Raw genomic sequence first — 24275 nt, 5'->3', positions numbered from 1 at the left:
ACAGAGGTTTACAAAATCATGAAGGGTATAGATAAGGTGAATAGCAACGGTCTTTTACCTAGGTTAGGGGAATTCAAAACTATAGGCCATGGTTTTACGATGAGGGGGTAGGATTTAAAATGGATGTTAAGAGGCAACTTTTTCACACATAGGGTGGTGCATATATGGAATGAGCTGCCAAAGGAAGTGGTGGAAGCTGGGACCATTACAACATTTAAATAGCAGGTTAATAAAAAGGAAGGATTCAGAGGGATATAGGCCAAACACAGACAAATGGGACTAGTATAGATTGGGAAACCTGGTGGCCATGCACGAGTTGGACCGAAGGGTCTGTTTCCATTTTGTATGGCTCGATACCAAAACAAGGTTTTGGATTTTTTTGCTTTACAATCAGTTTTACCGTGAAGCATCAATGCCCAAAACCTGCTTGCCTTTTTTTCACATGGAAAACAGTTTTTAAAAAAAACCTCCTCATACCTTTTCTTGGACTCTACATCCATGCAAAGTTGTCTTTTCTTGGGTGGTGGAAGAGGTACCAATCCCTGCTTCTGAACTGAACATTCTGTTGTTATTTCTACCATTTCCACAGGGCTGATCTGAGTTAGTCCCAACTCAGACGGTGCCTGAGACACCTGCTAGATGGGAATTGGTTTTGGGATAGGGTGGAAGGAGAGGGACAAGCACATTTAATATGAAATGTTCCACTCTATATTCACAGCCAATACATACCTGATACCAATAATGCAGTGTTAGAATCATTAGTATGAAACTAAATTCTACTCATCCTCAAAGCTCAGTTCGCTGATGCGTTTTTAAAATTCATTCATGGGATGAGGATGTCGTTGGTTAGGCCATCATTTATTGCCCATCCCAAATTGCCCAGGGGGCAGTTAAGAGTCAACCACATGGCTGTGGGTCTGAATTCACATTAGGCCAGACCAGGTAAGGATTGCAGTTTCTTTCTCTGAAGGACATTAGTGAACCAGATGGTTTTTTTCCAAAAATTGACAATGGATTCATGGTCATCATTCGACCCTTAATTCCAGATTTTTGTTGAATTCAAATTCCACCATCTACTGTGGCGGGATTCAAACCCAAGTCCCCAGAGCATGACCTGAGTCTCTGGATTAACAGTCCAGTGATAAGACCACTAGGGCATTGCCTCCCCTTACATACAGGCTCCAAAATTTTTAATTTTCTTTAACATCCAGGCTATATTAGTTTAGGATGCTACTCATCCCAAATCCTTGTGTACATTACTCCCTGTCTCCAGCAGTATTCCAAAGGGATCGGTTCTGGGTCCTCTTTGGGTTGTCATTTATATAAATGATTGGATGAAAGTATAGAAGGCATGGTTAGGAAGTCTACAGATGGCAACAAAATTGGTGGCATAGTAGACAGTGAACAAAGTTTTCTAAGATTACAAAGGGATCTTGACCAACTGGGTAATAGAGTACAGCACACAAATAGATCCTTCAGTTCAACTCGTACATGCCGACCAAATATCCTAATCTAATTTAGTCCCATTTTCCAGCACTTGGCCCATATCCCTCTCAACCCTTCCTTATTCACATACCCAACCAGATGCCTTTTAAATGCTGTGATTGTACCAGCCTCCACCGCTTCTTCTGACAACTCATTCCATACACGCACCAACCTCTGCGTGAAAAAAGTTGTCCCTAAGGTCTCTTTTAAATCTTTCCCCTCTCACCCTAAACCTAGCATTCCAAACGCGTTCTTCACTAACTTATCTACCTGCAACTCCACTTTCAATGTCAATGGGCTAAAAAGTGGCAGATGGAGTTCAATTTGGATAAACGTGAAACATTGCATTTTGGTACAAACAAACAAGGATAGGGTTTATACAATTAATGGTGGGGCTTTGGGTGGCGTTGTAAAACAGAGGGACCTAGGAGTTCAGCGCATAATTCTTTGAAATTTGCATCATACATAGAAAGGGTGGTTAAAAAGGTATTTGAGACAGTTGTCTTCATTGCTCAGGTAAAAACAATGACTGCAGATGCTGGAAACCAGATTCTGGATGAGAGTGGTGTTGGAAAAGCACAGCAGTTCAGGCAGCATCCGAGGAGCAGGAAAATCGATGTTTCGGGCAAAAGCCCTTCATCAAGAATACAGGAGTGCAAACTCCACACAGACAATTGCCTAAGGCGGGAATTGAACCCTGGTCTCTGGCTCTGTGAGGCAGCAGTGCTAACCACTGTGCCACCGTGCCGCCCGCAGTTTTAATCTTGAATTGGCCAGGGTGCTACTTCATAAATGACTCCTTTTCCATTCTACTCTGACATCTTGAAGTAGGAGAGGAGGTTGACCTGGAATAAATACTTGGTGTGGCTCTATAATAGTGCGCAATGCAATTGGGTTGAAGCATCATTGTTCATATAGTGTAGAATGGTTGTATTTAGAATGTAAAAATAACATTCTCTTCTCTTATGCCTTATAAAAATATAGGAAACCGGTGGATGTTATTTACAATATAAATGGAAAATAATAGGTTTCAGAGTCATACAGCACAGAAACAGACACTTTGATCCAACCAGTTCATATTGAACATAATCCCAAATTAAACCACTTCCACCTGCCTGATCCTGACCCATATCCCTCTAAACTTTTCCAAATCATGTACTTATTGAAATGTCTTTGAAACGTTGTAATTATATCCACATCTATCACTTCCTCAGGAAGTTCATTCCACACGAGAGCCACCCTCTGTAAACAGTTTGCCCCTCATATCCTTTTTAAATCTCAGTCCTCTAACCTTAAAAATGTGTCCCCAGTCTTGAAATCCCCCATCCTTTGGAAAAGACAACTACCATTAACTCCATCTACACCCCTCATTATTTTATAAACTTTTATCCGGTTGCCTCTCAAAATCGCATGCTCCAGTGAAAAAAGTCCTCGTCTTTTTTTAGTAACTCAAATGTTCTACAACTGGCAAGATCCTGGTAAATCTCTTGAACACTCTCCAGCTTAATAATATCCTTCCTATGACTAGGCAACCAGAACTGGACACACACTTCAGAAGAAGCCTCACCAATGTCCTGGAAAACCTCAAGATAATTTCCTGTACACAAAGGACTATGTGGGTTTCCTCTGGGAGCTCCGGTTTCATCCCACAGTTCAAAAATGTGCAGATTAGGTGAATTGGCCATGCTAAGTTGCCCATAGTGTTAGGTGAAGGGGTAAATGTAGGGGAATCGTTCTGGGTGGGTTGCTTTTCGGAGGGTCGGTGTGGACTTGTTGACCCAAAGGGTCTGTTTCCACACCAAGTCATATAATCTAAAAAAAGTAATCTAATCTAAAAAAAACTGATGGTGAGCATGGTTCAAGAACTGGGAATTGCAACATATCCAATCACAAGACCCTAAGAAGTTAAGAGCATTAAGTTGACCATTCAGCCCATCTGATAACCACCATTTAATGAAATCATGGTTGATTTGATCAATCTTGACTTCACTTTCCTGCCTATTACCTGCAATCCTCAATTCCCCTACTGATTAAAACCCAATACTAAAATTATCCGGCTTAGTACTGTTGCAATGACTGCCACCTTAGGACCATTATACAATACCGCCACAACCAAGCTAAGGCTACCCCCAGATCAAAGCACTCTAGGACCCCAAACAGGTACAGCCATTCTATCCAGTCAAACACCTTTTCCACATCTAGGGAGACCACCAAACCTGGGATCAATCTTTGCTGGCATAGCTGCACTATATTCAGTACCTTCCTGATATTGTTGGAGGAGCAACAGCCCTTAACAAAACCCATCTGATCATCCTTTATAATATGGGGAAATACCTTTTCCAACCTCAGGGCCAGCACCTTTGACAGAATTTTAAAGACGACATTCAACAGTGCAATTGGTCTGTATGAAGCACATTCTTTGGGGTCTTTCCCCTTCTTTAAAATAAGGGAGATATGAGCCTCCCTAAGAGAGGGTAGAAGACAATCCTGTGTATATGAATAGATATACATTCCCAAATGTGGCTCCACCAACACATTTATGAATTCCTTACAAAACTCACTCAGAATCCATCTGGCCCTGGTGCTTTGCCACCCTGGAGTTGCGTTATTGCTTCCTGCACATCTTGTATTGTCATAGGTGCATTTAACAGGGAGACCTGTTCCATGTTTATATTGGGGAGGTTCAGGTTCTCAAAAAAGGATTGCATTCTCACTGCACCGTCTTTGCCATCCTCCGACCGATATAGCACTGCGAAGTATTCCTTAAATCTAACATTGATCTTCTTCAACTCATGGGTAACTGTGCCAGCCTTCTCTCTAACAGGCATAATGGATTGGGAAGCATTTTTCTTTCTACCCAGATATACCAGATATCTACCTGGTTTATCTCCAAATTCAAACAATCTTTGTTCAGCAAAAGAGACCTCCTTTTGTTTTGCCACCTGTGCGTGCAATGAGTCGAGAACAGCCCAGAAAGCAGTGACCTGCTGCAGCTTGACCAAAGAAGGCCCATCACAATATGCTTCCTCAGCTACCTTCAGCTGAATCTCCAGCATCTGTTGCTGCTCCTCCCTCTGCCTCCTCCTAGTCATTGAATACAAAATGATCATGCCTCATAAATATGCCTAAAGTATTGCCGGATTACTGGCTGTACAGGAGTTGATATCCCAGAAGGCCGTGAACTCTCTTGCAATGTACTCAACAACTTTACTATCCCTGAACAGTAATAGGTCCAGGCGCCATTGCCATGTATCTATTTCGCCACCCTTGATTTTAACATCTAAATACACTGGCATATGGTCCAAGATAATCACATTCCCAATTTTGCAAGCCAATGTTCTGTCTAAACAAACCGACAGCACAAGGAACATGTCAATTTGCGTGTGGCACTTTCTGTGCGTTGGAATAAAAAGTAAAGTCTCTTTCATGAGGGTGGAGATGCCTCCACACATCCATTATTCCCAACTCCTCACACAAGACCACCAACTGTCTAGATTGCGCACTTGTACCTGCTGGGCCCCTTGGCATCCTGTCCACCCCAGGATCCATTAGGTGATTAAAATCCTCTCTTATGATCGTGTGGTGCACCCCAAGATTCATTAATTTAGCAACTGCATCAATTAGAAATTTAAGAGTGTTTGCCAGGGAACAATAAACATTCAGGATACCATAGACTTCTCCATGTATTACAGCTTTAAGAATGATGAACCGTCCATGTTCGTCCTTAATTTGCTCAGTTACCTGGAATGGTAGATTCCTTCTTCCCAGTATAGCCACTCCTCTACTCTTGGAGCAAAAGAAGGAGAATATTCTATCATAACCCCACCTCCAACACAACCCCGTTGCAGTTTTAGATGCTCCTTATCAGTTAAATGCAGCAGGGCAATGTCAGCCCTTTCCTTCCTAAGGCTTGTCAACACCTTCTTTCTTTTATTGGGGGACTGGCTCCCTTTTACATTCCAGGTGCATCACCGGAACAAATCACTAGCCATGGTCGTCCAGGGCAGCCTGTTGTTCCCCAAGAGGAAGAAGCTTATCTGAGGTGCGGCAAGTGAAAAAGGCATTAACTCTATGAAGTCTAAAAACTACTCCTAAAAAACTACAACTAAAAAAAAACCAACCACCACATTTAACTTAAACAAACACCCAAATAAACTCCAACTCATTAGAGATCATCCCCCTCCCTTGCCCATAGGGGACAATGCTCCCAATCCTTGCAACCATCCTGGCTCCTTCCAGCTGAGGCCACACCCTAGTCCCACGCAATGGACCGATAAAGAAAACACGTTACAGGGGAACCTTGATTATCCGAATGAGATGGGCGGGCACTATTTCATTCGGATAATCAATTATTCGGTTAATCAATTAAATGCCTTCCCTCTGGGGTTCGGAGTTTTTAAAGTCTGCGCCCTGTTCAGGAGACTGCAGCAGCACACAGCGCACGAGGCCCTGCCCCGAACACCGCCCACCACCTCCCACCTGTCCCCCAAACCCCTTCCAACACCGCCCCATCAGCACACAAGATCCCACCCCCAACACCACCCCGTCAGCACACAGCGCACAAGCCCCCTCCCCCCACCCGTCCCCAGAACCCCGTCCAACCCTGTTCGACACTGTCCCATCAGCACAAAGCGTGCGAGACCCCGCCCCCAATACTGTCCCAGCACAAAGCGCAAAGCTCCCGCCCCCCCACCCACTCCCCAAACCCCATCCAGCTCCGCCCCCGAACCCCGTCCAAAACCACCCCCTCCCCCAACCTGGTCTAGCCCTGCCCCAACCTCGTCCAACACCGCCCCGCCTGCCCCCGCGCCTCAAACCCTGTGCAACACCGCCCCCTGCCTGCCCCCACCCCCAACCCCATCCAAAACCGCCCCCACCCCAGTCCAACATCCCTCCCCCCCTCTCAAGCCAGTTTTCCCTGCCCCCTCTCCGGGGCAGCCAGACTGGACACCAACAAGATGCTGCAGCTGCTGCTGTTGCCTTTGTGGGGTAAGTCTCCAAATAGTGCATGCACGCACATGCGCGCATACATACACATACACGCAGCCACAGCCACACACAGACATGCAGCCACACCACACACACAACCTTTTACTGCAACATTTTGGCAGGTTCCTCCTCAGCCCTGTACAGGACAATGTTAGAGAGATTATCTAGGGAAGGGGGGCATAGGGTACACCCCTCTAGAACTCTAGGGTAAGTGTGGGGAGACAGAGAGGGCGGGAGGGCAGTCATTTGGAGACTGTGCCTGCTTAATCTCTGTAAACAAAAGACGCGATCACTGTTGGAAACATGTTTTTGATGTAACGTTTCTATCAGTACCTCGAGCTCTCCTTCAGATAATCCGATTTTCGGATAATTGGTATTCGGATAATCGCGGTTCCTCTGTATTTATATTCTGAGAGTTAACAATGGACGCCCACTCTCCCCCATACATCTCAACCACAGGTATAGCCACCTTCAATCCAAACAAAAGAGGACAGCAGCAAAAAAACCAAGACAATAACTAACCAACTGAAATGATAAATAAATCAGGTTTTACACCAAGGTAGTATAAAATCTATAAAGCAGATAAACACAAAAAGGGGAGAGAAGAGGAAAAAAAAGGGGCAGAAAAAATAAACAAAACTGTACCATTGCCCTTAATGGCATTCCTTCCCGACTTGAGTTCTTTATTTCAAAGATTTTACAAAATCCTTTGCCCTTTCTGCTGAATCAAAATTATATTCCCTCAGTGAGCAGAATGCCAACACCGCCGGGTCCTCAAGGAATAATGAGTGCTCAGATCCCTTAATTTTATCTTAACTTCATCAAATGCCTTTCTCTTCCTAATTATGGCTCCTCAGAAGTCTTGAAAAAATATTCTTCTTGAGCCTTTGTATGTTAAAGCCTGTGGATCTCTTCCCAGTCTTCTTGGTGTTTCAATCACTAATTATTTTTCTTTAAAGTGCTGGAGGCACACTAGGACCGGGTGGCGGTGCAGGTCCAGCGCGGACCCGAGCATTGTGATCCGGTGAGCCCACTCCACACTCACCAGGCCCGACTCCAACCCCAGTCCCAGGAACTTCGAGAGCTACTTCTTCAGTACAACATAGTCCTCGCCTTCCTCGCCCTCCAGGAGACCCATGAGTCACAGTTTTTCTTCTACTTTTGTTTTCCAGGTCATCCACTTGTTCCTGAAGGACCCAAACATGGTCTTCCAGTATTCGGATCCTTCCTCCCGAGACCTGTGCCATGTCTCCAATGCCGTGGTCCTCTGCTCTACTGCTTCTAGTCTTCGGTCCACTGTTCGAATCTCCTGCTCAAGCTTTTTCAGCATGGCAGATATTGACTCCATCTTTGCTTCAATCTATTCTCGGAGTTAACCAAACTCCGAGGATAAATGCTGCTGCCCCATTAAATCCAAAGGAGCCATCCCAAGGGTTTGAGCAATAGCCCCAGGCACCCCTGATACAGTAGGAGAGTGCCCTGCCTGATGTACTCCTTTCACTCTTTTTTCCTTTATTCACTTTCATCCTGACCTTAGAGCTGTCAAACCACAATTTTAGCAGTTCCAGATGTTCAGTAACTTTATATTAACGATTTTTCTCCTGGGGTGGTTAATGGAGGGGGGGTGGAGTGAGTGGCAAAGGTCCACCTTGTCAGGGTATGTCACAGAGCCCAGCACAGCAGACCACCGCCATCTTGGATCTCACTTGGATCTGACACATTTTCAATTACTATTTAGTTGTAAAGGAAATAATGATGCTTAAAATAGAAGTTGAGATAAAATGCTCTATGAGCCTGTAATACAATCAGGTGATTCAAGTGGCTAAGCAAACAAGAAAGCTGTGGCCACCTGATGAAGGAGCAGAGTTCCAAAAGCTAGTGCTTCCAATTAAACCTGTTGGACTATAACCTGGTGTTGTGGGACTTTTAACTTTGTACACCTCAGTCCAACACCAGCACCTCCAAAATATGACTTCCATCAGAAGTTGGGCTCAAGAAACAACCTTGTGAAAAAAAACATCACTAGAAAGAATGAGAAGAGGGTACAAATTGGTTTGAGCATAATTGGCAGGAATGCAATAAGTACAATTAACCATCAATCTATAAAGTTTGAGAATTAAAATGAACACAAAAAGAAATGCATGCATGTGTTCAAGTGTGCTCTGTTAACAACATGCCATTTGTAAATTACTTTCATGCCTAAAGGAAGAGATACAGAAATGGCACTTCACAGCATTGATTATTTGCTATTGCTAAGTGAACAACAAGAAAAATGTTTACATCAATAACACTGCCTTTGGAGTATGAAGTCAAGCAGTTCAGGGAACAGAGCATCTGCAGTCCTCACTTTCTCCCAATTCAGAGAACAGGGGTATATAAAAAGAGAGCAAATTAAAACTGGTAAAAAAAATGTGAAGATTTCAAGAAGCTGTTGAGTGGTAATTCAAGGTAACAAAATCCCCAAAAATGACACTGAAAACCAATGAAGTGAAACTACTTGACTATTCAAAGGCTAACACTATGTAAAGTGTCTGTGAATTCAAACAAATAGGACAAATACTTCTGCAAATACATGTAGAGTTCTGCTTTGAGTAGGAAAGAAAATGGACTATCGCAAATTCTGCAAAGGTCACTAACTACAAACCAAAAATGTCATTTCTGAGTATCCAAACTACCTGGCAGAGGGGAAGACCCAGAAAGACCCAGTTTAGGTTGTACACATAAGTATTCTTCAGTTTTTGAGCAGAGTCTACAGCCAGGCAACAACCTTCTCTCAACCACCATTTCATTAGTTGTCAAATACAAACCAACTTCCATTTGCAATTCAGTTCCAAGTAAATTACATTGTTCCAAGAGAAGCCTCAGAATGTATTCGAAATGACAAAAAGTGCTTATTTGGTGCCCAAAACTCCAATTGTTCCACTTGCATTTTTAGTTTCTGGCCAATGTAACAATTAAACAATTCAGTTTGATGCTGTTCATACCTGTTTGGAGTAATCTTCCAGCTGATGCACCAAATTGTCCCATCTTTGTGACAGCTCTTCCATATCACTGTTAATGTTCTTTGATAAATTACTATTTTTGAGTAAATCCGCTAAATCTTGATCAAGTTCATCCAGATGGTCCAATGTAGGACGCTTCATTTGTAGATCTTCCTTCAAAATCTAACACAACATACATAACAATTATCAATGCATTCCTTTGGAATAAGGTATTGTGCATAGACTGTTTTTATATATTCTGGAGCCATCTGCTTTGTCTCACAGCAATGCAGAGATGAGACTTATTGTAAGTCGGCAACAAGTCCACTAACAGTGCTTGAAAATATTTCAGCAATCAGAATTTCTACAACTGTTCATAGCTGAGGCTTCTCAGATCTTTTGAGAAGCTTTCGACAGTTCTCAAAGTTAAGTCAATCAAGGACCGTGAACACAGATCAGTCGACAGACTAGTATAATCCGATACAGATCAATTAAACCGTTCAATTTACCTAAGATTTCAGTAGATATGCTTCGAGGCTATTTAGATGACGAAACTAATTAAGGAAGCACAACATTTAAAATTATGAGTCACTTACTAACGGAATTAAACTATTCCACTATCCCATTTATGCAGCTTTTCTCACCAAGGATCAGAATTTAAATTGTTGCTCCTCACTTCTAAGTTTTTTTTAAACCAGTAAAAATCCTATTCCTCTCTTCTCTGCCATAACAAAAGGTAATGCTAATGAAGTATTTTACACTCAGCAGATTAATAGGAAAACAGTAACATATTAGGAAAGCAGCTAACACATTAGGACTTGTACATGCTTCTTTCCAAGCAGCACCTAATACACACATAAAACCTGAAACACAAAAACCATTGTGATGCGCTATATTATGGCACTGAAAAGCAAACATGAATCATAGAACATTTACAATACAGAAGATGGTTAAATTGTCCATTTTGTCTGCACATGTCTCTGAAAAAGCATTTCAGCTAGTCCCATTAGGACAATCTTTACCCCATAACCCTACAAACATTTCCTCTTCAGATGATTATCCAATTCCTTTATTAAAAGCCACAATTAGAATTGTTTTCACCACAATTTCAATTAATGTATTCCAGATCATAACCACACACTGCTTGAAAATTTATACATCATGTTCTTTTTCCATTCACTTTCGATCACTGACTTCTAGCTCTCTATCACGCACTACTGCAAACAGTTTCTCTATCACAAGTTTAAGTAATTCTATTAAATCACTTGGTTTCCAAAATCATACCCCAGACTCCAAAAGCTATCTTTTTTTTTTAGTTTGCTCATGGGATGTGGGCATTCTGTCTGGGCCTGTAAATATCACTATACTACCACCATCCCTTTCTTCTCAAGCGAGTGAGGTCTCTCATTCCTGGAACCACACACTTGAATCCTTTTTTGCACCCTTCTTTATGGCTTCATATCTTTCTTAGAGCACAGTACCCAATATTTGTTACAATAATCCAGATGAGACTAAACTGGTTTATTATACAGGTTCACCATAATGTCATTGTTTTGTACTATCTACATTTTTATTTGCGAAGCTCCATCTGCCTTGTTTACCATTTTCTCAATATGCTCTGTCACCTTCAACAATTTTTGCATAAGTATCCCCAGGTCCCTCTGTTCCTGTTCAGCCTTTAAAATTGTATCTTATGTCTCTTATCTTACCATTAGCCTGTGTCCTTCTTTGTGAAAGCTTTCCTACTCCCAGTGTTGAACTGACTGACTGATTGCCAAGTTATCCTTACAATCTTTTTTCAACAAATCCTCTGCACAATCTGAGCACCTCGGGTAGATTATATTAGAAGTCATAGTTGTGAGTATGTTTGCTGAGCTGGGAAGCTGATTAGCTGACATTTCATCCCCTGTCCAGGTGACAGCTTCAGTGCTTTGGAGCCTCCTGTGAAGTGCTGCTGTACTGTCTTCTGGAATTTATTTGGTTCTATTCCCACTGCTTCCGGTTGTTCGTTATAGTGGCTGGTACATTGGGTCCAGGTCCATGGATGAGTGCCATGCTTCTAGAGTTTCTCTAGCTGTCCCTTGTTTAGTTTCTCCTATGATTATGGTGCTGTCCCAGTAGAAATTGTGGTCCTTGTCATCTGTGTGTATGGCTACTAGGATCAGCCAGTCATGGCATTTAGTGGCGAGCTGGTGTTCATGGATGTGGATTGCTAGTTGTCTGCCTGTTTGTCCTATATAGCGTTTCATGCAGTCTTTCCATGAACCTTGTAAGTTATGTTTGTCTTGCATATGATGGGCATTGGGTCTTTCTTTATTGTGAGTTTTTGCCTGAGCATGACTGTCGGTTTATGGGCTGTCATGAATGTGAGTGTCCAAACAAGTCTGGCTGACAGTTCAAGAAAGGTTTTTTATATAAGGTAGAATGGTTACTGAGTTAGGTCGTGGCATGTCCTCATCGCCTTGTCTGTCTGTTAAGCATCTGCGGATGAAGTTACGAGGATATCCATTCTTGGCAACGACTCAGTAGAGGTGCTCTTCTTCTTTTCATAGGTTGGGAATGCTGCAGTGTTGTAGCCCTTTTGAACAGGCTCCTAAGGCAACTTCTCTTGTGTGTGTTTGGGTGGTTGCTGTTGTAGTTCAGGACCTGGGCCATTTGTGTGGTTTTCCTGTACACTTCTGTGGTGCATTCACCGCTCTGTGTTCATTCTACCATCACATCCAGGAATGGGAGCTGATTGTTAGTTTCCTCCTCTCTCGTAAATCTGATCCCTGTGAGCATGGCGTTGATAATCCAGTGTGTGCTCTCTATTTCTGTTCTCTTAATAAACCAAAAGCATCATGCACGTATCTGATCCAGAGTTTGGGTTGGACTTGTGGGAGGGCTGTTCGTTCCAGTCTTTGAATCACTGCTTCTGCTATGAGCTTAGAGATGGGTGAGCCAAAAGGTGTTCCACTGATCCGCTCCTATATTTGGTTGCTGAACATGAAGTGTATCGTCAAGCACAGGTCTAGTAGTTTGAGCATGCAGTCCTTGTTCATAGGTTCCCCGTCACATCGCCTGTTCTATTTGTCCAGGAGGTTGGCTAACATATCTCTTGCTAGAGTTCCTCCAAGCACTCGGATTCATGACAGCTAAGGTCAGACATCAACTCACCAGAATGAAAGACCCTATACCCATCATGTGCAAGACAAACATAATTTCCATGATCCCATGCAAGGACTGCATGAAACACTACAGAGGACAAAAGGGCAGATAACTAGCAATCCGCATCCATTAACACCGACTAACCTCTAAATGACACGACGAGCTGTCCCTAATAGCCATACACACAGATGACGTGGAACGCACAATGATTGGGCAACAACGACATAGGAGAAGCAAAACAGCGGACAGCCAGTGAATTTCTAGAAGAATGGCACTCATCCACAGACTCCATCAACAAACACATAGACCTAAACCCAATATACTGACCACTATAACCAGCAACCGGAGCAGCAGGAATGGACCAAATAAATTCCAGAAGATACAGTAAGCAGCGCTTCACAGGAGGCTCCAAAGCACTGAAGATGTCAACTAGACAGGGAATGAAATGTCTGCAACTCAACTTCCCAGCTCTGCAAACATACCCACAAGACAACTGGCACCCAAGCTACAAATCTTTATGCAAATCTTGAATTAGATTAGAAGGTCCAGCCAGTCCAGTCAAACTGATATACAGCAGTTATATGCCAACAGAAGTCTTTTTGTTAGAAGAATTGAAGATGAGAGTAATACTCTTGCTGTATCAAATTTCTGTCCAACTTGTCCATGCCAACAAAGTATCCTAAATAAATCTAAACCCATTTATCACCACTCAGTTTCCAGTTCATATCCTTCTGAAACCTTCCTATTCACATACTCATTCAGACGCCTTTTAAATATTGTAATTGTACCAGCCTCCACCACTTCCTCTGGCAGCTCATTCCATACACGCACCACTCACTGCGTGAAAAAGTTGCCCATTTAGATCCCTTTTGTATATTTCCCCTTTCACCCTGAATCTATGCCCTCTATTTTTGGATTCCCCAGGGAAAAGATCTTATCTATTTACTCTATCCATTCCCTCATGATTTTATCCCATAAGATCACCCCACAGCCTCTGAGGCTCCTGGGAAAACATTGTATCTAAACGCTTTCCTACCACTCAAATTGAATTCATTGGTTTATAATTGATAGGATTTCTTTTACAACTTTTGTGAACAAATATACGTTTTTGCGATTTTTCAATCTTCTGGCAACTCTCTAAAGTCCAGGATAAGACTGAATGAATATGGCCAGTCCACAATTTCCATGCCCATTTCACTGAAAATTCTTAAATACATTTCATTTGGTTCCAGTGCCTGTCAACTCTGTGGCAGCAATCTCTCCAACACTATTTCGTCAATATTTCTGAACCTTTCTAGTGACAAGAGTTTGCTCCTCTGGCTTCATGGTCAACACAGCATCGACCTCTTTGGTAAAGACACTTCCAAGTATTCATTTAGTACCTCAGCCGTGTTCCTTGTCACCACATGTAAATCCCCTATTAGTTCCCAATGAGCCCTAACCCTCCCTTTACTACTCTTTTGCTATTTATATGCTTACAAAAGTCTTGTTGTTAGAAGAATTGAAAATGAGTGTAATACTCTTGCTGTAACTGGATACAGCCTTGCTGAGACTGCATGTGGAGGATGCTGTACAGTTCTGGTCTCCCTACAAGGAAGTATGAATTTGCCAGAGAGGCACTACAACAAAAGTTCACAAAACTGATTCCTGATATTGCAGGAAAGGGAGAAGGAGAATTAAGCAGACGAGAAATTGCAACATTATATTAAATTTGCAAAATGTGTACAGAGCTGAAGAGGGTAGATGTAGGGAGAGAGGGATCTGGAGCCAGGGAACATCATCTTAGAATAGGAGTAGGCCATAGAAGGAGGAGGTTCTTCACTCAGAGGAACAAGTCTGGAATTTTGTACCACAAAGGAGTTGAGAAGGCTTCATCACCGAATACAATCAAAATGGATATCGATAGGTTTCAAGAAAATATTAACTTCAAAAGATATCAAAACAGTGCAAGAAAATAATGGCAGCATATGGTGAGCACTGTTGCCTCACAGCACCAAGGATCTGGATTCGTTTCCAGCCTCGGGCAACTGTCTTTCTGGAGTTTTCGTACTCTCCCTATGTCTGCATGGTTTTCTTCCAAGTGCTCCGGTTTCCTCCCACAATCCAAAGATGTTCAGGCTAGTTGAATTGGCCTTGCTAAATCCCCCATATTGTTCAGAAATGTGTAGGTCAGGTGGATTAGTCAATGGTAAATGTCGAGTAGTAAGGTAAGGTAATGGGTTTGGGTGGGTTACCCTTTGGAGGATCGGTGTGAACTTGTTGGGCCAAATGGCCTGATTCCACACTGTAGGGATTCTATGAAATAGCATTATGGGTGAAGATCAGCTTTCACCTAACTGAATGGCGGAGCAGGCTCAAAAGGCCATCTAGCCTACATCTGCTCTTATTTCCTGTGACCAAAAATTTATCATACACAATGAATCAAAACTCTCAGTTTGCACAATGCAGAGCGACAAAATCAAAAATGCACAGCATTCATTTTCTCTATCAGACATTATTTTCCCTCTTAGAGGAGAGTTTCCATTACCAGCACATTATTCAAGTGACCAGTTTTCATACAAATCTCTGAGAAATGATTTTCTCACTGGAGAGTGCTGGTGGGGGTCAGACATTGAGCCTGGTTCATACATAAATAGCAACTTTTAATTAGGAGTCGCAATAAGCTATTGGGCCCCTTGAGCCTGCTCCACCATTCTAAGATCCTAGCTAATGAAATTATAGCCTCAACTTACTTTGCTGGCTGGACTCAGGTACCCTTTGATTCCCTTGCTGGTCAAGAGTAGATGTACCTCTGCCCGAGAAATATTTAATGACCCTGTCTCCACGGATATGAACTCTACAGACTCATGAGCTGCAAACTGGAAGTATCTCTCTTCATTTGCAACGCCCATTGAGATTTTTCTAAGTTCCTGCCATAACTTCCTTAATAACAGATTCCAACATTTTCCCTATGACAAATATTAAGTGGACTGTAGTTCGCTGGTTTCTGTCTTCCTCCTTCCTTGAAAAATAGTTACGTTCACTATTTTCCAATCTCTTTGGACAATAAATGAGGTTCAACTTTTCAAGAAAGATGGTAGAAACCATCAGATAATCAGAGAACAGTGATTCCCATATCAGTGGTAGAGAAACTACTGGAGAGAACTTTGAAGCAGAGAATTAATCTCCAATTAGATGGGCAAGGTTTGATCAGGGATAGTCAGAGAGAGACTTGTCAGAGAGAGGTTACGCCAACAACTTTGATTGAATTTTGAGAGGAAGTGACCAAGTGACTAGATGATTGTAGTGCAGAAAATTAGTTTTTTTGGATCTCAACAAAGCTTTTGTCAAGGTCACACATGGGAAATTTATAAAGAAGATAAAAGAACATGGGATCCAGGGTAATTTGCTATGTTGGATCTAATAATGACTTAGTGGTAGGAGACAGAGGATATTAGTGTAGGTTGTTTGTGTGGCTGGAGGCTGGTATTAAGTAACAAGCCATATGATCAGTTCTGAGTTCTTTATTATTTATGATACACATAAATGATGTAGATGGGGATGTGGGAATGGGGTGATAAGTACATTTCCAGATGTCAAGGTGGTTGGTCTCTGGTTCTCAGTGAGGAAGAAGATCTTATGTTACAGGACAATAAAGACAGATTGATCAGTTTGGTCGATCAGTGGCAGGTAAAATTTAAACTGGTATGTGTGAGGTGGTGCATTTTGGAAGAAGCTACGAGAAAAGGATATGCACAAGGAATGGCAGTACACTAGGAAGCTCAGATGAACAAACCAATCTTGAGGTTCTTGTCCATGTATCCCTGAAGGTGGCAAGACAGGTTAATGGCCAGTTAAGATGGCCTTTTCTAGTCATGGCATAGATTATAAGACCTAGCAAGTCATGTTGAAGTGCTATGAACTTTAGAAAGGTCAAAAATGGAGTACTGTGTACAGTCTGGTCACCGGACTATAGAAAGGAAGTGAGTGCACTGGAAAGGGTGCAGAGGAGATTCACCAAGATGATGCATGGGATGGAGCACTTCAGCTATGAAATAAGACTGGATAAGCTCAGGTTGCTTTCTTTCGAGCAGAGAAAGCTGACAGAGAACCTGATTGAGATTATAAGGGCATTGACAGGGTGGATAGAAACTAGCTCGGCTCAAGTGTCAATAACAAGGTGGCATACTTTTAAGTGAAAAATATGGGATTTAGAGGGAAGTTTTTTTCAAAACCCAGAGGATGGTGGGAGTCTGGAATGCGTTGCCTGGGCAAGTAGTTAAGGCAGGAAACCTCACAACCTTTAAAAGGTACTTAGATGAGCACTTGAAATGTCATTGCATTTAAGGCTATAGGCCAAGTGTTGGAAAGTGGGACTAATGCAGACTTAAAATAGTTTTTGTGGGTGTAAACCTGATGGGTTGAAGGACCTCTATCATTCTATGATTCTTTCCAGAATCTAGGGAATTTCTGAAAATTAAAATCGGTGCATTTACTAACTTAGCAATGGTTTATTTAAACACCATATGGTGTCATTCTTCAGGAACTAGGGATCTGTCAGCTATTTATCCTCCAATCTTCACTCAATGTCTACACATGTTGAATCCTCAGAGAGCATGGTGGTTAGCACTGCTGACTCACAGCGCCAGGGACCTGGGTTCAATTCCAGCCTTAGGCAACTGTCTGTGCGGAGTTTGCACATTATCCCGGGTCTGCATGGGTTCCATCCAGGTGCTCCGCTTTCCTCCCACAATCTAAAGATGTGCAGGTTAGGTGAAGTGGCCATGCTAAATTGCTCATAGTGTTCAGGGATGTGTAGGTTAGGTGCATTACTCAGGAGTAAATATAGGAGAATAGGGTAGGGGAATGGGTCTGGGTACGTTACTCTTCAGAGGTTCAGTGTGGACTTGTTGGGCCCAAGGGCCTGTTTCCACACTGTAGGGAACCTATGATATTCTATGATTCAATGAAACTTGAATAAACAGGAACCAGGATTATTTTACTCCATCACTAGTATGAACAAATAAAAGCAACTTGAGTTCATTTCCAAAATCAGATACATAAACAAGGCCCACTTACTGCCAAACTGCAAATATTCTCTTCAGTCTTGCGCTGATCCCTAAAGCTGCTGGTTTGCATTGCAGTGAGAACATCTTCCTTCTCAGTCAGCCAAGCCTTAAGTAGCTGCTACAATAAAAAAAAGGACAAAATACTTTTTAAATTGATTTTCCCCCATCACCCCTGTTATGGACTGAGACAGACCACTCAAAACGTTCTTAAGCAGACAGCTCAGACCATAACCTTGTAATTTGTTTCAGTAAGTGTACAGTGAAAATTACCCGGATTAACTTAGCTCGGTTGACTACTAGATTTTAAAACAGACAAACATTTATTCACAAAATTACACAATGAAACACAAAGAACAGAATAAAGAATCCCTACAGAACTCAGCCTATCCAACTGGACTTAATTATGCTGTTCCAAATATACACAACAGTCCCAATAACCAAACTCCCTATAAAAACCACTACAAATGGAACACATGCTAACAGGTTGAAGTTGAAGGGCAGAAGGAGAGACATAGAGTTTCCACATAGTTCCCTGTTGAACTTCTCACCAGTTCAAGACTGAACTAAAACTGCTCAACTCAACAAGAGAGCTGACCATTCCCCTTTCATTATACAGGTCACTTCTAAAACATAATCACTTTGTCCTGATGTGTCATCAGTTTACATGTAAACAAAAGACTTCTCAAAATCCTTTTCATCTCGGTACCAAACCAAACTCATCGGAGCCTGGCCTGGTTTATTACCCCTCTGAAAATAACTCAAGGACAGAGTCTCCTTGAGCCAAGGAAAAGCTTTTTTTAAAAAAGGGCCTACCTTTGTGACACCTCCCCTCTTAAAAAAAAAAGAACCATCAGTACCAAAAGATGGCTTTACTTTTAACCCTTCAAACCCCATTCAGTAGTCTAAACATACATATACACTATACTATCTATAAACATGCACAACTACATGCAAATTCAGGCCACAGCATAACCACCACCGAACGCTTCTGTATCTCATTCGAGTCTCTATAACACATAGGCAATCATGTTTACGTGACCTGCACATGCACAGTTGTCAAATTGAATGGCTGCAACAACAAACTCCATCTAAACACTCTGGCATTTTTGTCCTTAAATTTTTCCACAAATATCAATGAGTTGTGACCAGTGTATACGATTGTCTTAGATGCATTGCTGGTAATATAAACATTGAAATGTTGTAAGGTCAACACAAGCTTAAAGTCTCTTTCTCTACTGTTGAATATTTCTGTTGATGAACATTCAACTTCCTGGGTCTTTTTATCCCCTCGTCATCCTCCTGCAGGAGCACCGCACCAATTACAGGCAGTGATAGCCACCTTGAAAGACTTTGTGAAATACATCGTGGCTAATACTGGGGCAATGGTTAACACAGATTTTAGGTTGTCAAATGCCTTTTGACAGCCCATTGGCCACTGAAATTTCTTGCCCATTTTTAACAATTCAGTGGCAGTCACACTGCTAAAGTTCGGCACAAACGTTCGGTAAAATCCACTCAAATCCCAGGAACCGTAGTATCGGTTTTTTTGTCGATGGCATGGGAAATTCCCCAATTACTTTTATTTTTGCATCTCATGGAGCCATTTGTCCATGTCCAATAACATGGCCCAGGAAGATGACTTGAGCTTTGGAAAATTCAGTTTTAGCTAGCTTTACCACCAAGCCTGTCTTCCGAAATCGATCGAACAAGTCTGATAAATGCTGTAACTGTTCCTTCCATGTGTGACTAAAAATCAGATCATCAATGTACACCATACAGTTGGGTAATCCAGCAATGACCTTATTAGTCAGTATCTGAAATGTGGCCGGAGCATGTTTCATACTATATGGCATGACTTTGAACTGATATCGTCCATTTGGTGTTACAAAAGCCAAAATTGCTTTTGCTTTCTCTGACAGAGGTACTTGACAGTAGCCTCTGAGCAAGTCCAACTTAGAAATGTAAGTTGCTTGCCCCACTTTTTCAACAACAGTTGGCCAACCATGGAATTGGATGTGCATCAGTCTTTGTAACGGCGTTGACTTTGTGACAGTCCACATATAACCATTGGGTGCCATCTGGCTTTGGCACCATGACTATAAGTGAGCTCTAGTCACTGTGACTCATTCAGATTATGCCACCTTGGAGCATGCGTTCCATCTCCTTCTGAATCTGTGCCAACTTTAAAGTGCAATGCTTATAAGGATGGTGCTGAATTGAACTGCATCTCCTATATCTAAATCATGCATAATTAGGTTAGTACTTCCCATTTATTTCCACGTATATCCCTATGTGATAGTAATAACTCTTTCAGGTAATTTCGATTTTCTTGTGGAAGGTAACTCAAGAATTTATCCCAATGTTTGACAACTTTCTCATTGCCCAATTTGATTTAAGGAATATTCAATTCAGAATCCTCTGAATTTGGCTTTTCCTTTTGTGCTAACACCTTCTCCTCTTGCTTTCCTTCCCTATCAAAATACCTTTTGAGCATATTCACATGACACACTTGTGAGATTTCTTCCTGTCTTGAGTCCTTGTCAATTTGTTCACCTCACTCAATTTCTTCTCAATTTGATAAACCTTGCTTATAAAGACTCACCTGTTACTGGAAGTAACACCTTATCCCCAATTGCAAAATTGTGAATTTGTGATTTCATATCTGACCCTTTTTCATTGTATGCTGTGATACTTTTAAATGCTGTCCAGCCAACTCTCCAGCTCTATCTAATCGTTCTCTAAAATTTGACACATAGTCCAAATGGGTGGTCTCTGAATTCTGACTTATTAATTTCTCCTTAAGCAATTTTAACAGCCCTCTTGTTTCATGCCCAAAGCTTAATTCAAATGGACTGAATTTAATCAATTCATTCGATGCATCGCTGATCGCAAAAAGTACAAACTGAACTCCCTTATCACAACCATGTGGATAATGTTGACTATCAACCCTTAACATGGTCTTTAGTATTTGATGCTATCTCTCTAGCGCTCCCTGTGTTTCTGGATGGTATGCAGTAGATTTGAACTGCTTTGTTCCCAAGTTATCCATAACCTCCTTGAAAGCATGGATGTGAGGTTTGATCCTTGATTTGACTGGATCTCTATCGGCAGTCCGTATCTAGTAAAAAAATTAAGTAATTCTTCTACAATCCTTTTTTGCGCTGATATTGTATAATGGGATTGCCTCTGGAAATCTAGTCGACACATCAGTTATTGTGAATAAATAATTATTCCCAGTTTTTGTTCGAGGTAGGGTACCTATGCAATCAATCAAGATGCTTGTGAAAGGTTCCTCAAATGCTGGAATAGGTATTAAAGGTGCAGATTTTCCGATTAACTAACATGTATGGCAGGTCTGGCAAAATTCAACTACATCCTTGTATAGTCCAGGCCAGTAAAAATGTCTTTGTACTTTAGCCGGTGTTTTTCTCACCCCTAAATGCCTCCAAGAGGTAGCTCAAGCGTCACTTGCAGCACCTCCTTTCTATACCGTACTGGCAAAACAATGCGATGAATCTCTGCCCATTTCTCATCTGCTTGAATGTGTGATGGTTTCCCTTTCCTCATTAAGACAACATTTATTAAGTAATAACATAGGAATAACATTCTCTTTCTCTGTATGCCTTTTGTTTTAACTCCTCATCTTTCTGCTGTAATTTAAGCAGCTTATCAGAACTAAAAATACTGGCATGTTTACCTATCTGCTCCTTCTCTGTTCCACTTACCTGATCGAAGACATTTTGGATAACACTATGTCAGATTCCTCATCTGTGCCTTTTGATCACTCTTGCTTCAACATGTGCCTCTGTGATCTTATGATTACACAGTCGGGGAAAACTCCAAGTCATCAGTTGCCTGCGTCTCTACTGGTTTTTCAACTAGAGTAGGCAGCACACCTACTGGTGAATCAGCTATATGATTTGCAAGGACAAAGTGTATTCCTGGAACTGAGAGCTTGTCCAGTACTCCTACCACAAATTCTCCACTCTTCTCTGGACTCTAGCCTCACTTAACAGAACTGAGCACTTTTTGTCTCACCATGAATTCCTGTTACTTGCACCTTTTCTGGCAATAGTCCCTCAGGAGTACATATCTCCTCATCCTTCAGTATTACAGGCTGAGAGGATCCTGTGTCCCTTAATATTGTAACCTCTTAACCTACTGCTCCTGGCCAATGTGAATAAACTTCACCTTTGCATGTATATTTTTTTAAGCAGAGCTGGCACTTCCTCCTTAACCAACCTTTGATCGTCCTGTACACTCTGAGGCAGTTGTCTAACTTCCCTTATGCGTTTTGTTACTAGTTCAACAAAACTTCCAGGCTTGTCTGGTTTTCCTATATCTGGCTTTGTCCCAGCCGACCAACATGGTGACTTTGTGTGGCTCACTTTATTACAAAGAAAGCATCAGAGCTTTTTAACTTCTTTGTCCTCCTCAAGGGTTTCTTTTTTACCCTGTGGTAAGTTAACCTTATGATCTTCACAGAGAGCCACCTTTTCCTTCCCACGTGAGGATTTCTCTTTGCCCCAATTTCTATCTCTCATGGACTGAAATTGCTTCTGGAAGCCAAACCATGTTTTATGGACCAGTTCATAATCATCAGCCACTTCAACTGCTAACCTTACCATTTTAATTCCCTGCACTTCGACAGGAATGCAGACTAATTCCTCAGTGATCCTACCTTCAACCTTCATTTCCAGCCTTTTAAGCTGACTTTCTTCAAGTGTCAGTTTTGAAGTTCAAAAGCTCTCCCTTTTCCCCTCTCTTTTTTCTCTCTTCTGCATTTAGTCGTAACTCAAACTGTTTCATTTCTGCTGCCCTTTCCTGATCTCTCACCTCTAACTTGAGCTGCTCCATTTGCAATTGAATGCTTGCCATTTCTATAGATTCTGAAGGTTTCTCCAGCAAGTTTGAATGCTTAGCTTCTGCTGTAATTATCTCCCCTTTCCTCACAGAAGCAGGCAGTTCCAATTCCAGCTTCTCTGCTAATTCTTGCAACTTGGTCTTATTCACTTTTTGCAAAACTTCCAAAGTCACCGTATCCATATCCAAAAGGATTTGGGGACTGAAAGAGCCATTCCTATCCCAAGCTTTGTCGATCCAACAAAACCAACACCTGAAATACAGGCACTAACACCTACCGCTCACTGTTTAAAATCATGCAAAGAGTCCCCAGTCTGTTATGGACATTCTTAAGCAGGCAGCTCAGACCATAACATTGTAATTTGTTTCAGTAAGTGAACAGTGAAAATTACCCGGATTAAGTTAGCTCGGTTGACTACAAGATTTTAAAACACACAAACATTTATTCACAAAATTACACAATGAAACACAAAGAACAGAATAAAGAATTCCTACATAGCTCAACTAAAGCACACTGGCTCAGTGGTTAGCACTGCTGCCTCACAGTACCAGAGACCCGGGTTCAGTTCCTGCCTCAGGCGACTGTCTGTGTGGAGCTTGCACATTCTCCCCATGTCTGTGTGGGTTTCCTCCGGGTGCTCCGGTTTCCTCCCACAGTCCAAAAACTGTGCAGGTTAGGTGAACTGGCCATGCTAAATTGCCCATAGTGTAAGGCGAAGGGGTAAATGTAGGGGAATGGGTCTGGGTGGGTTACGCTTTGGCGGGTCAGCGTGGACTTGTTGGGCCGAAGGGCCTGTTTCCACACTGTAAGTAATCTAAAACTGACAGCTAATGAAATAATCATTAATTGACATTTCTAAAATAACTTAGCCTATCCAACTACACTTAATTATGCTGTTCCAAATATACACCACAGTCCCAATAAGCAAATTTCCTTTAAAAACCACTACAAATGGAACACATGCTTACAGGTTAAAGGACAGAAAGAGAGAGAGAAGTGTTTCCACACAACTCTCTATTGAACTTCTCACCAGTTCAAGTCTGAATCAAAACTGCTCAGCTCAGCAAGAGAGCTGACCACTCCCCTCTCTTTATATAGGTCACTTCTAAAACATGATCACTTTGGTGTGAGGTCTCAACTGTTTACAAAAACAAAAGGCCTCTCAAAACCCTTTTCATCTCTGGACCAAACCAGACTGATCGAAGCCCAGCACAGTTTATTACCCCTCTGAAAAAAAATTAAGGACAGAGTCTCCTTGAGCAAGGGAACAGCTTTTTTAAATACAGGGACTAGCTTTGTGACACTCCTCCAAAATATCCCAGAAATTATCACAATTTCAAAATAACACTATTAATAAATATATAGATGTGTCTTTTTTTAAAAGACACTTTTTTTGAAAAACAATTGCCCATTTCTTTCACCCACCTGATCCTCTGATAGTTGCTGCCACTTTACAAAAATATCCTGCAGCAGGCGCCATCGCTCTTCTGTCCAACGACAAACAGCTGCCCAACGCTCACCCAGCGACTGCAACAATGACAATCAAAAATTAACACATGCCCATTGGATGAGTTCTGCATATGTTCAGCAAACTTAGTAGTGAATATCTGAGCCACACACACGAGGGACGCAAATCACTTCCAGGAACTGAAATAAATTTGTGATGAAGTAAGTGACAGTTTCATGATAAATGAACCATGTCTGTCTGGAAGTTTTATAGTTAGTCTCAACTGCATATGTTTAAAAATTGAAAATACAACT

At 41.8% G+C, this 24275-nt stretch overlaps 1 protein-coding gene across 14 annotated transcripts in view; it reads right to left on the bottom strand.

Moving 5' to 3' along the window:
• Positions 1-24275, bottom strand: part of LOC140483389 (utrophin-like) — a 737248-nt gene that overhangs the window by 504868 nt on the left and 208105 nt on the right. For 10 of the 14 annotated variants that reach the window (XM_072581625.1, XM_072581633.1, XM_072581634.1 and 7 more), the window contains 4 exons: positions 23940-24041; positions 17661-17768; positions 9459-9638; positions 478-635 (listed from right to left, as the gene is read on the bottom strand). In XM_072581625.1, the coding sequence (XP_072437726.1) occupies positions 478-635; positions 9459-9638; positions 17661-17768; positions 23940-24041 (548 nt within the window). Of the gene's footprint in view, positions 1-477; positions 636-6807; positions 6860-9458; positions 9639-17660; positions 17769-23939; positions 24042-24275 lie in introns of those variants that run through there. The other 4 variants (XM_072581629.1, XM_072581631.1, XM_072581638.1 and 1 more) reach the window with 3 other exon arrangements.

Source organism: Chiloscyllium punctatum, chromosome 11, assembly GCF_047496795.1.
Source record: "Chiloscyllium punctatum isolate Juve2018m chromosome 11, sChiPun1.3, whole genome shotgun sequence".
NCBI lineage: Eukaryota > Metazoa > Chordata > Chondrichthyes > Orectolobiformes > Hemiscylliidae > Chiloscyllium > Chiloscyllium punctatum.
Note: the sequence above shows the minus strand (reverse complement) of the source record. Positions and strands in the feature narration are given on the sequence as shown.